General features: G+C 44.0%; 2 protein-coding genes across 2 annotated transcripts; both read left to right on the top strand.

Annotated features, from left to right (window-relative positions):
• The first annotated feature begins 664 nt into the window (after positions 1-664).
• On the top strand, positions 665-2647 carry LOC143508505 (zona pellucida sperm-binding protein 3-like). The gene is made up of 7 exons (XM_076997049.1): positions 665-1271; positions 1346-1464; positions 1545-1648; positions 1720-1897; positions 1975-2248; positions 2326-2417; positions 2542-2647. Exons 1-5 carry the CDS (start codon positions 699-701, stop codon positions 2111-2113), a joined length of 1113 nt encoding a protein of 370 aa, XP_076853164.1. The 5' UTR covers positions 665-698; the 3' UTR covers positions 2114-2248; positions 2326-2417; positions 2542-2647.
• Positions 2648-7023: 4376 nt separating this feature from the next.
• On the top strand, positions 7024-9005 carry LOC143508504 (uncharacterized). Its single transcript, XM_076997048.1, has 5 exons — positions 7024-7822; positions 7903-8006; positions 8078-8606; positions 8684-8775; positions 8900-9005. Exon 1 carries the CDS (start codon positions 7057-7059, stop codon positions 7666-7668), a length of 612 nt encoding a protein of 203 aa, XP_076853163.1. The 5' UTR covers positions 7024-7056; the 3' UTR covers positions 7669-7822; positions 7903-8006; positions 8078-8606; positions 8684-8775; positions 8900-9005.
• The last annotated feature ends 4834 nt before the right edge of the window (positions 9006-13839 follow it).

Below are 13839 nucleotides of genomic sequence, written 5' to 3'. Positions count from 1 at the left end.
TTATGCATTTTTTCCACTCAAACAGCTTCTTTTCACTTTTGGGTCTAAATGACCTATTGGGCTTCCTTGTGCCTATTGAGGCCAAGAGGCCTATTCATGTGTGAACCAATTGCCGCTTGCGGCTATATATGTTAAATTTTTCTGCTGATCCTGGTCCAGCGTGGCGCATGCCAGTGATTATGCCTCGGCATGTCAACGGTGGCACGCGTGCCATAGGCTGCCGACCCCGGCTGTACACCATGAGGTTATTGGGAAGATAATAGAATAAATATGATTTTGAAATTATGTAATAATCAGGATGGGCAAACTGGATTTAAAATCAGACCAATTATCCTGTAGTGTGGGCATACTTTAAAGGTAAATCATGGCAATATTATACATTAAATCAATTAAAGAAAACAAGAGCACTCTTTAAAGGTGCCAACTAGTACTGAAAATAGTTCTTTAGGGCAATTCTATAGAACCATACACCCATGCAAACAACAGTTTAAGAGCCTGTTTTAAGAGTGAGGAGTATTGATTTGTGTCAGCTGTGAAAGAGTAGTAAAGTCATCATCAGGTTCAGAGAGACGTTAAGCTCATTAGCAGGGGGTGGGGCTGCAAGCCTCCTTTATGGTATAAAATGGAATGGTCAAACAAGACTGCTATGTGTGAGCTTTTTTAATTAATTGTTTTTAGGGAGAACAAGAACAACAACAATGGGTTTGAGCAAAGTGGGGCTTGGTGTGGTGCTGTTGCTGGGTGTGTTTGTGTTGTCTGATGCACAACTACAAGGAGTGTTCAAATCTCAACTTCCAGCTGGACTACAACCTCATCAGCAGCCTCAAGCAATAAGGCAAGTGGTTGCTGGAGGGGCTTCTCAGGGGAGCCATGTTTCTAACCCCACAGGGCCTGCACAAGGCTCATTTAGCCAGCAGTCCTGGAATCCTGTGCAGATACCTGTGCAGCAGCCTTCCAATGTTCAGTCCCAGCAAGTATTTCAGGGACCTGTGAAGCAGGTGGCATGGCATTTCCCCAATGACCCTCAACTACCAGCAAGGCAGCCACTAATGCAGTTTCAGATGAGCCCCCCTGTTCCTACTGCAAGTGTAGCAGCAGAGTGTGGTGAGACTGGCGTACATGTGGAGGTCAAGAAGGACCTGTTTGGAACCGGTGAGCAGATAAATCCATCTGAGATCACCCTGGGAAACTGTGCCGTCAGTGGGGAGGACCGTGCTGCTCAAGTTCTCATCTTCCAGTCAGCACTGCAGGCCTGCAACAGTACTACCAGTGTGAGTGTCTATGAAGTGAACGCTTCAGTGCTGTGTTAAACCTGCATGCAATAACACCACTTCTTTCTTAACAGATGACTCCAGATGAGCTGGTCTATGTCTTCTACGTCCGCTATGTTCCCCACAATTTTGCTCACACTCCTATTGTGAGAACCGTTGGTGCTGAGGTTCGCATCGAGTGTCACTATCCAAGGTATTGGACCCTACCAGATGTGCTGTTCAGTATTATTTGGAAGGCTCTGTTCAATCTGATGACCATCAAATGCTTTGTAGGCTCCACAATGTAAGCAGCAATGCTCTGATGCCTGCCTGGATCCCATATGCTTCTACCCAAGTTGCTGAGGAACAGCTTGTCTTCTCCCTGAGGCTCATGACAGGTTTGTCCCATGGCTACACCAGACCTACTGATCTGTGCCAGAACTGGACCTAATGAGGTTTCTTCTCCCAGATGACTGGACATCTGAAAGGCTCTCCAACCAGTACTTCCTGCATGATGTGATCAGTGTTGAGGCATCTGTAATTCAGTTCTACCATGTGCCCCTTCGTGTGTATCTGGACACCTGTGTGGCCACGGTGTTTCCTGATGTGACTGCAGTCCCCAGTTATGCCTTCATAGATAACCATGGGTGAGTGGCTTCCTTGTGGGCTTTGTGATGGCTGTAGAGATCAGCTAGTTGTGGTCTGACTGCACAAATGATTGCAGGTGCCTGATTGATGCCAAGCTCACAGGTTCCCATTCTCACTTCCTGCCCCAAACTGAAGCAGACAAGCTGAGGTTTCAGTTGGAGGCATTCAAGTTTCAGCAGGACAACAGTGGTTTGGTATGTAAGCATGTTTGGTAGGGGGGTGAGTAGAATGACTGGCTGTCTGAACTAACCCCTGTCTCTCCAGCTCTACTTCACATGCTTTATGAGGGCAACTCCAGCTTCTTACTCTGCTGATGCTGAGCACAAAGCTTGTTCGTTCTCTAGCAACAGGTATGTGGCTGTGGTCCTGAAACCAGCAGGTTACTGGTGAGGCCTAGCTGGTAAACTTGGGTATTCTGGCTTTACAGGTGGACTGCAGCATATGGGCCTGACCAGGTGTGTGGCTGTTGCGAGACCACCTGTAGCTTCCGGAAGGGTCGAGACTTGTCTGAGGACGGAGGTACGTGCCTGCCATGCTGTGCCGGTACCTGATCCTTCTTGGAGAAGGTCTGGAGCTTGGACTAAAGGTGATGTGAACTTGCAAGCAGAGCCTAAATCCCTTCCCCCCCTCCTTTTTTTTGCAGGTACTCTGCTGGAAGGAGAAGTAATCCTTGGTCCAATCATGGTTAAGGAGAGTGCTTGATGGCCCCATGTCTTGAATGAAATAAACCTTGTGCTTTGACTCCACAACCTGTCCTGTGTTGCTATGCAATTGGGCTGAGCCTAGTCTAGGTCTTCAGCTGTCATGTAAATCAATGTATTAATTGCCAAATGTAGCTTAAGGTGATCAAACCTGAATTTGACCTAGGTTTCTACATGGCATTTTGAGCAAATGACCAACTGCCAAAGGTCAGGTGAAATTGCTGTACACCTGCATGCCAGCTTTGATGCCAAACCCAGACATGAGTAACAAAGGAAGGTTGGTAGATGCTGCTGGAGAAAGGTGTTCTCATAATAGGCACAACTTTCTTGTCTTGGAGATCTTTCTGAAATGAAGTTCGGGTAGCTGCATCTCCTGAAAATGTCATTTGTAATGGTTCATGAAGCAGTCTTGCTCTTGCCATTTGAGCCTACCTTCAGTAATCCCTAAAATTGGCCTAGAATGCATGTACACCTTATACTTGGTTTGACCAAGGCCGTAGTGGGACGTTATCTGTGCTGTTTACACAAGCAAAGCTTATTTGGACTAGAAGTCTTGGGTGGATCAATATTGAACTTTTGCTGTAGTCAAATTTATTTATATAGTGCTTGAACACATGTGTCAAAGCAGCTTTACAATCGTATGGGTCCAGATCCCTAATGAGCAAGCCAAAGGCGACAGTGGCAAGGAAAATCTCCCTATGATGGTGGGGATTAGGAAGAAACCTCGGGAGGACCAAGACTCAAAAGAGAACCCATCCTCCATTGGGCGGCCTGCTAGCACAAGTCCGTATTTGTGGTCCAAACGTAGTTCTATAGTTGTGGTTCTAGTTCCCAGGCCAAGTAGTCACAGTACCTTTAGTGCAGATGGTATAGGCAATCCATACATTCATCCAGGTTAAATAACTAAATGATGGTATTGGTCGTCAAAGCATCGGAACGTGATCGCTAGTGATATTTTGACACTAGCAATGTAGGAGCATTGAATCGGACACTCTTTAAATCGCAACTCTGACACACATGACGTTCAATAATAGAACGCGATGCTTGGGTGATATTTTGATGTTAATGTTGCGTCTCGGGGACGTGTCTGTGCTATCTAGGCATTTGTTAAACTCATTCGTTAGCGTATTTGAAAGTATGCTTAAAATATCCCTTTCATTAACCTTTTGTGACGTCATTCTAGGTGACGTCAAGTGTTACCAGAAAAAGAAAAACCAACTTGCAAAATTACCATCATCACCAGCAGTCTTGTTTGTACTTTTTTTTGTATGTTTTGCCATTGTCATACCCTGAGATAGATGCTTAACCTGCGTTCTGAAATACCCCCCAGGGGCCTCATGTACAAAGACTTGCATGGATTTCTTACTAAAAATTGGCGTACGTACAAATCCAGAAAATTGCGTACGCAAAAAAAAAGCCGGATGTATCAAACCGTGCGGGAATTCAGACATTTCTTTTGTACATCCCAATCAAGAGAGTGGCTGACTCCTCCTGTGACACGCCTCCTTATAAATATGCAAATTCATTAAAATTTGCCCTGCACTGGAAGAGTTTCCTGTCTGATCAATTACAATCCATGTCTAAACGGGGAAAGAAGAGGAACTTCACCGAATGTGAAGTGGAGACGCTCCTCAATGAAGTAGAGGTGCGGAAAAAATGTTTGTTTGGCACGTTGTGGCATTACGGCAAAGTGCAAAAGGTCTGAGAGGGACAGCATGTGTGAAGCTTTAAATGTTGTGGGGTCAGAACAATGCACACTGGCAGAATTATATAATGCACCTAAAAAATGCGCTCACTAGCATCAGCCACTCAATAAAAGAATTGGTTCAAATTTGAATGCTGTCTCTTACATTTTAATATTGTAGCTATGATTTGTTGCATTGCTTGTATGGAACCTGGGTTAGGCTGTGCTTTAATTTGTTGTGGCTCTGGGTCCGCTGGTTGCTCAACCACCTCTAACAAGGGCACGGCATACCTGTGCGCAACATTGTGCAGGACCCCACATGCCCTCACCATACGACACACATTCTCTGGCCGATACAGTAGCATTCCCACGGTCCTGTCCAGCCAGTGCCACCAGCTTTTCAGCTGCCCAATTGCCTTCTCCATGACTGACCGGGTGCGAGAATGGAGAGAATTGTATCTCTGCTCCCGGTCAGTCTGTGGATTACAAAGGGTCATTAGCCACGCATTGAGCGCGTAGCCGCGGTTTCCCAAGTAATTTAACAATTACCCATGTTTTAAATGAATGATTCTAAGCTGGAAATGTCACATGCTTTTATTTAAATGCTTTAAATTTGTTGCTTACCAAGAAGCCACCCATCACGCACTCTGCTAGCTTGTAATCTTATCCCAACCATGCTGTTTGTAAGGATGTACAAATCATTGGGTTGACCTAGGCCAGCGTGCCACTACATTAGTAAGGCACATTTTTGCATCAGATTATTTGCACGTTTATGGAATTAAAGTGCTTTTTATTCACATGAGCAAATTCCTCCTCAGATGGTGCCTTTATAGAAATGTGCAGTCAATCGCTCCGATTACATTAGGGAAACCAGCTATCGCTGCAAATTGCGCTTTAATGGTTGCCTGGTAAACGGCTTCATATGGAAACCATATGTAATTAGCTGATAGGCAGATGATCTCATCCAAAACAGTTGGCATGGTAAGGCTCTATCCCCGACCGGTCTGCCAGTTCTCTTTGAAACGAGCCTGTCGCCAGGAAGCCGAGCGTTGTCAGCACCTGTAAAGGAACTGGCAATGCGCGACTCCTCGCGTTTCTCTGTCCAAAACTGGACCCAACTCAGCACAAGAGGACAGCTCTTGGAAATCTGAAACGGCTTATAAGCCAGTCATCATCATGGGCCAAAATATCATAATGGTCACGGAAAACGCGCTCTCTGCGAATTCGGCCATTAGCAATATCTTCCAGTAATGCCAACGCTGCCATCTCCTAAGAACTCCAGCACAACATTTCATGCATGTTTATATAATCTAGGCTAAGTGGAAACGCGTTGAATTATTTCAGTAAGGCAATGAAAATGTCTGATTAATTTAGTATTTAATTTTCAGATTAATTTACTTTATTTCACACAATAAGGGCTTACTACAATTTGTGTGTAAATGATATCTTAATAGTTGTAATTTCAATGCATCACCTTTAAGTGTCACTAATTGACAAAAACACATTAGAAACATGCGTACGCCTGAAGTGAAAGTGTCGTCAGGGTACGCACTTTCTCACGTTCAACTCACATTTAGTACATCTGACCGTTTGCGTGAATCATAGCGTACGCAATGTTTTTGTACATACGCACCGTTCATACATGAGGCCCCAGGTCTGTTAGATGGTTGGTTTATAGTTGAACCAATGAGTGGAGGTGTTGATGTAAGTAGATTTTTTTTGGTTTGTTTGTACTTTTTTGTATGTTTTGCCATTTCCAGTTAATGGCAGTGTTATTTAGGGTGTTCATGAAAAACACCCTTGTATCGAATGGGCTATGGTGGCTTGCCATCGCTCTTTAATATATCCCATACTCTCGTTTGATCGTATCTACCCTCACCTGGAAGCAAGGTGTGACACACACACACACACACACACTAATATAAACCACACAACTCCCCCCTCCCCATATATATGCCCCTGCCATAAACACACACATGCACAAATTTAAATTCTTACATAAAATAGAATTATCATTGAGATACATTTCAAATACACTAGGGCTTCAATGGTGATGTAGATGCAGGTGTCTCCCATCCAGTCCTCAAGAAACCCATAGCACCAACACTATACATGGACGAATAATCAGGCCAGGTGCCTCTTTGTCTTGGAGCATTTATTCCTTGCCATCTATGTTAGGTAAATCATTCATTCGTACCGATTCAATTCTCCCACATTGCTAAAGTCTCAAAAAAACATCACTGGCGATCACGTTTTGATGCTTTGATGACTAATAATAAGATTATTTCATTATTTAAACTGGATGCATTTGTCAATAAAAAGATAAATATATGGATTGCTTATAATTGTACCATCAATTATATCATTATATCATATAAACATCTGAAATAAGGTTAAAAAAAACCTGAGGCAGCAAAATTGCTCAGAACCTTGTGCCATTCTCAAAACGTTTGCCCACTACTATATATTCTGTACAAGAGCACTCTTTAAAGGTGCCAACTAGTACTGAAAATAGTTCTTTAGGGCAATTCTATAGAACCATACACCCATGCAAACAACAGTTTAAGAGCCTGTTTTAAGAGTGAGGAGTATTGATTTGTGTCAGCTGTGAAAGAGTAGTAAAGTCATCATCAGGTTCAGAGAGACGTTAAGCTCATTAGCAGGGGGTGGGGCTGCAAGCCTCCTTTATGGTATAAAATGGAATGGTCAAACAAGACTGCTATGTGTGAGCTTTTTTAATTAATTGTTTTTAGGGAGAACAAGAACAACAACAATGGGTTTGAGCAAAGTGGGGCTTGGTGTGGTGCTGTTGCTGGGTGTGTTTGTGTTGTCTGATGCACAACTACAAGGAGTGTTCAAATCTCAACTTCCAGCTGGACTACAACCTCATCAGCAGCCTCAAGCAATAAGGCAAGTGGTTGCTGGAGGGGCTTCTCAGGGGAGCCATGTTTCTAACCCCACAGGGCCTGCACAAGGCTCATTTAGCCAGCAGTCCTGGAATCCTGTGCAGATACCTGTGCAGCAGCCTTCCAATGTTCAGTCCCAGCAAGTATTTCAGGGACCTGTGAAGCAGGTGGCATGGCATTTCCCCAATGACCCTCAACTACCAGCAAGGCAGCCACTAATGCAGTTTCAGATGAGCCCCCCTGTTCCTACTGCAAGTGTAGCAGCAGAGTGTGGTGAGACTGGCGTACATGTGGAGGTCAAGAAGGACCTGTTTGGAACCGGTGAGCTGATAAATCCATCTGAGATCACCCTGGGAAACTGTGCCGTCAGTGGGGAGGACCGTGCTGCTCAAGTTCTCATCTTCCAGTCAGCACTGCAGGCCTGCAACAGTACTACCAGTGTGAGTGTCTATGAAGTGAACGCTTCAGTGCTGTGTTAAACCTGCATGCAATAACACCACTTCTTTCTTAACAGATGACTCCAGATGAGCTGGTCTATGTCTTCTACGTCCGCTATGTTCCCCACAATTTTGCTCACACTCCTATTGTGAGAACCGTTGGTGCTGAGGTTCGCATCGAGTGTCACTATCCAAGGTATTGGACCCTACCAGATGTGCTGTTCAGTATTATTTGGAAGGCTCTGTTCAATCTGATGACCATCAAATGCTTTGTAGGCTCCACAATGTAAGCAGCAATGCTCTGATGCCTGCCTGGATCCCATATGCTTCTACCCAAGTTGCTGAGGAACAGCTTGTCTTCTCCCTGAGGCTCATGACAGGTTTGTCCCATGGCTACACCAGACCTACTGATCTGTGCCAGAACTGGACCTAATGAGGTTTCTTCTCCCAGATGACTGGACATCTGAAAGGCTCTCCAACCAGTACTTCCTGCATGATGTGATCAGTGTTGAGGCATCTGTAATTCAGTTCTACCATGTGCCCCTTCGTGTGTATCTGGACACCTGTGTGGCCACGGTGTTTCCTGATGTGACTGCAGTCCCCAGTTATGCCTTCATAGATAACCATGGGTGAGTGGCTTCCTTGTGGGCTTTGTGATGGCTGTAGAGATCAGCTAGTTGTGGTCTGACTGCACAAATGATTGCAGGTGCCTGATTGATGCCAAGCTCACAGGTTCCCATTCTCACTTCCTGCCCCAAACTGAAGCAGACAAGCTGAGGTTTCAGTTGGAGGCATTCAAGTTTCAGCAGGACAACAGTGGTTTGGTATGTAAGCATGTTTGGTAGGGGGGTGAGTAGAATGACTGGCTGTCTGAACTAACCCCTGTCTCTCCAGCTCTACTTCACATGCTTTATGAAGGCAACTCCAGCTTCTTACTCTGCTGATGCTGAGCACAAAGCTTGTTCGTTCTCTAGCAACAGGTATGTGGCTGTGGTCCTGAAACCAGCAGGTTACTGGTGAGGCCTAGCTGGTAAACTTGGGTATTCTGGCTTTACAGGTGGACTGCAGCATATGGGCCTGACCAGGTGTGTGGCTGTTGCGAGACCACCTGTAGCTTCCGGAAGGGTCGAGACTTGTCTGAGGACGGAGGTACGTGCCTGCCATGCTGTGCCGGTACCTGATCCTTCTTGGAGAAGGTCTGGAGCTTGGACTAAAGGTGATGTGAACTTGCAAGCAGAGCCTAAATCCCTTCCCCCCTCCTTTTTTTTTGCAGGTACTCTGCTGGAAGGAGAAGTAATCCTTGGTCCAATCATGGTTAAGGAGAGTGCTTGATGGCCCCATGTCTTGAATGAAATAAACCTTGTGCTTTGACTCCACAACCTGTCCTGTGTTGCTATGCAATTGGGCTGAGCCTAGTCTAGGTCTTCAGCTGTCATGTAAATCAATGTATTAATTGCCAAATGTAGCTTAAGGTGATCAAACCTGAATTTGACCTAGGTTTCTACATGGCATTTTGAGCAAATGACCAACTGCCAAAGGTCAGGTGAAATTGCTGTACACCTGCATGCCAGCTTTGATGCCAAACCCAGACATGAGTAACAAAGGAAGGTTGGTAGATGCTGCTGGAGAAAGGTGTTCTCATAATAGGCACAACTTTCTTGTCTTGGAGATCTTTCTGAAATGAAGTTCGGGTAGCTGCATCTCCTGAAAATGTCATTTGTAATGGTTCATGAAGCAGTCTTGCTCTTGCCATTTGAGCCTACCTTCAGTAATCCCTAAAATTGGCCTAGAATGCATGTACACCTTATACTTGGTTTGACCAAGGCCGTAGTGGGACGTTATCTGTGCTGTTTACACAAGCAAAGCTTATTTGGACTAGAAGTCTTGGGTGGATCAATATTGAACTTTTGCTGTAGTCAAATTTATTTATATAGTGCTTGAACACATGTGTCAAAGCAGCTTTACAATCGTATGGGTCCAGATCCCTAATGAGCAAGCCAAAGGCGACAGTGGCAAGGAAAATCTCCCTATGATGGTGGGGATTAGGAAGAAACCTCGGGAGGACCAAGACTCAAAAGAGAACCCATCCTCCATTGGGCGGCCTGCTAGCACAAGTCCGTATTTGTGGTCCAAACGTAGTTCTATAGTTGTGGTTCTAGTTCCCAGGCCAAGTAGTCACAGTACCTTTAGTGCAGATGGTATAGGCAATCCATACATTCATCCAGGTTAAATAACTAAATGATGGTATTGGTCGTCAAAGCATCGGAACGTGATCGCTAGTGATATTTTGACACTAGCAATGTAGGAGCATTGAATCGGACACTCTTTAAATCGCAACTCTGACACACATGACGTTCAATAATAGAACGCGATGCTTGGGTGATATTTTGATGTTAAAGTTGCGTCTCGGGGACGTGTCTGTGCTATCTAGGCATTTGTTAAACTCATTCGTTAGCGTATTTGAAAGTATGCTTAAAATATCCCTTTCATTAACCTTTTGTGACGTCATTCTAGGTGACGTCGTGTTACCAGAAAAAGAAAAATCAACTTGCAAAATTACCATCATCACCAGCAGTCTTGTTTGTACTTTTTTTTGTATGTTTTGCCATTGTCATACCCTGAGATAGATGCTTGACCTGCGTTCTGAAATACCCCCCAGGGGCCTCATGTACAAAGACTTGCATGGATTTCTTACTAAAAATTGGCGTACGTACAAATCCAGAAAATTGCGTACGCAAAAAAAAAGCCGGATGTATCAAACCGTGCGGGAATCCACAGACATTTCTTTTGTACATCCCAATCAAGAGTGGCTGACTCCTCCTGTGACACGCCTCCTTATAAATATGCAAATTCATTAAAATTTGCCCTGCACTGGAAGAGTTTCCTGTCTGATCAATTACAATCCATGTCTAAACGGGGAAAGAAGAGGAACTTCACCGAATGTGAAGTGGAGACGCTCCTCAATGAAGTAGAGGTGCGGAAAAAATGTTTGTTTGGCACGTTGTGGCATTACGGCAAAGTGCAAAAGGTCTGAGAGGGACAGCATGTGTGAAGCTTTAAATGTTGTGGGGTCAGAACAATGCACACTGGCAGAATTATATAATGCACCTAAAAAATGCGCTCACTAGCATCAGCCACTCAATAAAAGAATTGGTTCAAATTTGAATGCTGTCTCTTACATTTTAATATTGTAGCTATGATTTGTTGCATTGCTTGTATGGAACCTGGGTTAGGCTGTGCTTTAATTTGTTGTGGCTCTGGGTCCGCTGGTTGCTCAACCACCTCTAACAAGGGCACGGCATACCTGTGCGCAACATTGTGCAGGACCCCACATGCCCTCACCATACGACACACATTCTCTGGCCGATACAGTAGCATTCCCACGGTCCTGTCCAGCCAGCGCCACCAGCTTTTCAGCTGCCCAATTGCCTTCTCCATGACTGACCGGGTGCGAGAATGGAGAGAATTGTATCTCTGCTCCCGGTCAGTCTGTGGATTACAAAGGGTCATTAGCCACGCATTGAGCGCGTAGCCGCGGTTTCCCAAGTAATTTAACAATTACCCATGTTTTAAATGAATGATTCTAAGCTGGAAATGTCACATGCTTTTATTTAAATGCTTTAAATTTGTTGCTTACCAAGAAGCCACCCATCACGCACTCTGCTAGCTTGTAATCTTATCCCAACCATGCTGTTTGTAAGGATGTACAAATCATTGGGTTGACCTAGGCCAGCGTGCCACTACATTAGTAAGGCACATTTTTGCATCAGATTATTTGCACGTTTATGGAATTAAAGTGCTTTTTATTCACATGAGCAAATTCCTCCTCAGATGGTGCCTTTATAGAAATGTGCAGTCAATCGCTCCGATTACATTAGGGAAACCAGCTATCGCTGCAAATTGCGCTTTAATGGTTGCCTGGTAAACGGCTTCATATGGAAACCATATGTAATTAGCTGATAGGCAGATGATCTCATCCAAAACAGTTGGCATGGTAAGGCTCTATCCCCGACCGGTCTGCCAGTTCTCTTTGAAACGAGCCTGTCGCCAGGAAGCCGAGCGTTGTCAGCACCTGTAAAGGAACTGGCAATGCGCGACTCCTCGCGTTTCTCTGTCCAAAACTGGACCCAACTCAGCACAAGAGGACAGCTCTTGGAAATCTGAAACGGCTTATAAGCCAGTCATCATCATGGGCCAAAATATCATAATGGTCACGGAAAACGCGCTCTCTGCGAATTCGGCCATTAGCAATATCTTCCAGTAATGCCAACGCTGCCATCTCCTAAGAACTCCAGCACAACATTTCATGCATGTTTATATAATCTAGGCTAAGTGGAAACGCGTTGAATTATTTCAGTAAGGCAATGAAAATGTCTGATTAATTTAGTATTTAATTTTCAGATTAATTTACTTTGTAAATTAAAGTAAATTTCAGATTAATTTACTGTGTACATGGCTGACTTTCTCGTGAGGGGCTGACTTTCTCGTGAGACTCTGCGTGAAGCAAAATGGCGGCGATCTGCTGCTAGATAAAAAACAACTCCTGATACATCCGAAACTAGCACTTTTCTCTACGGCTACTACCACCACAATATAACCTATTCATCTACCTGACAATAACCGGACTACAAAGCAACACCCTGGACCAGTTAGAAAGCTTCATTGACGGATATTACACCCAGCTGTGTACAATGGACAATACAGATAACAACGCGGGTTCGACTCCGGTCGTCGGCCACGATAAAAAGCGTCCACGAGTCTCGGATTCTCCAAGCCCAGGTACCACAACCAACATGAACTCTGACATACAATCAGACTCGTCATGCTGTGCAAACCTCGCAGTTATACTTAGCTCAATTGATATTAAACTCACCGCCATGGACACCCGGATCTCTATTGTTGAACTTATACACAAGGAATTTTCTGCTCTTCGCCAAAGTCTTGAATTCAGTCAACACCAAATCGAAACTTTGACGAAAGAAAACAATACACTCAAAAACTCAGTCACTACACTCACATCAGAACTGGCTATTATAACTACGGACAGCAAAGCCATGAAGGAAACCATTCTGGACCTGCAGACGCGCAGCATGAGAGACAATCTCATTTTTAACGGCATTCCAGAACAACCCTCAGAAGACGCAGAACAAGTAGTCAAACAATTCATTAAAACTCAACTCAAAATACCGACCACCACCGTTCAAAATATCACCTTTGCCCGTGTACACCGCATAGGACCTAAATCAGACAACACCACGAACAAGCGCCCCCGCCCGATAGTCGCAAAGTTCGAACATTTTAAACAAAAGATACAAGTACAGCGACAAGGAAAGGAGCTTAAAGGAACCAACTTCGGATTGAATGACCAATTCCCAAAAGAAATCATGCAACGACGTCAAAAATTATTTCCAATTCGCAAAGAAATGATTCAACAAGGACATAAAGCAGTCATTATAGTAGATAAACTATACATTAATGGACAACTATACAGGAACAAGGACACTACCCACTGGCTCTACTAACTCTCTCACTCAATCATCACATCACAGCAGCCATACACTCATACACACCAACATAAACACACAAGCCAGTGAACTCTAAACAAACCCGAGCATTACCCTAATTACACAACAAAAAAAAAATATTGAATATGTCTACGCAGTTGTCTCCAAGAAGTCTCAGCACATGTACCCTATGATCCCCCACCTCAAAATGTCTCACCCCCCTACACTTATCCTTTTCTGTTTATTTAATGTTATGCTTCCCCTTATCTGTTCACCACCTGTTTTATTGTCACCTACTCACACACAGAAATTAACAGAACTTACATTAACAATAACACTTTGATGCCTACATTAAAATTCCTATCCTGGAACGTCCGGGGAGTCGGCTCACAGGCAAAAAAAACAAAAATATTAAATCACATTTCCAAACTAGCAGACATTTGCTTATTGCAAGAAACTCATCTATCCCCATCTGACAAAAACGCACTACACTTTAAACATTTTCACCAACCATTTTCAGCTACATACAACAGTAAACAAAGAGGAGTCTCCATAATAATTAAAAAAAATATCTCATTCACTCATAATACAACCATTGCAGACTCTGAAGGTCGCTATATTATTATTAACATAACAATTAACAATCAACCTCTAACAATATGCAACTTATATGGACCCAATATAGATAATCCAGATTTCTTCCATACCA

The sequence above is a fragment of the Brachyhypopomus gauderio genome, chromosome 2 (assembly GCF_052324685.1).
Source record: "Brachyhypopomus gauderio isolate BG-103 chromosome 2, BGAUD_0.2, whole genome shotgun sequence".
Classification (NCBI taxonomy): domain Eukaryota; kingdom Metazoa; phylum Chordata; class Actinopteri; order Gymnotiformes; family Hypopomidae; genus Brachyhypopomus; species Brachyhypopomus gauderio.
The sequence above is the reverse complement of the archived record's forward strand: the minus strand, read 5'-3'. Positions and strand labels throughout refer to the sequence as shown.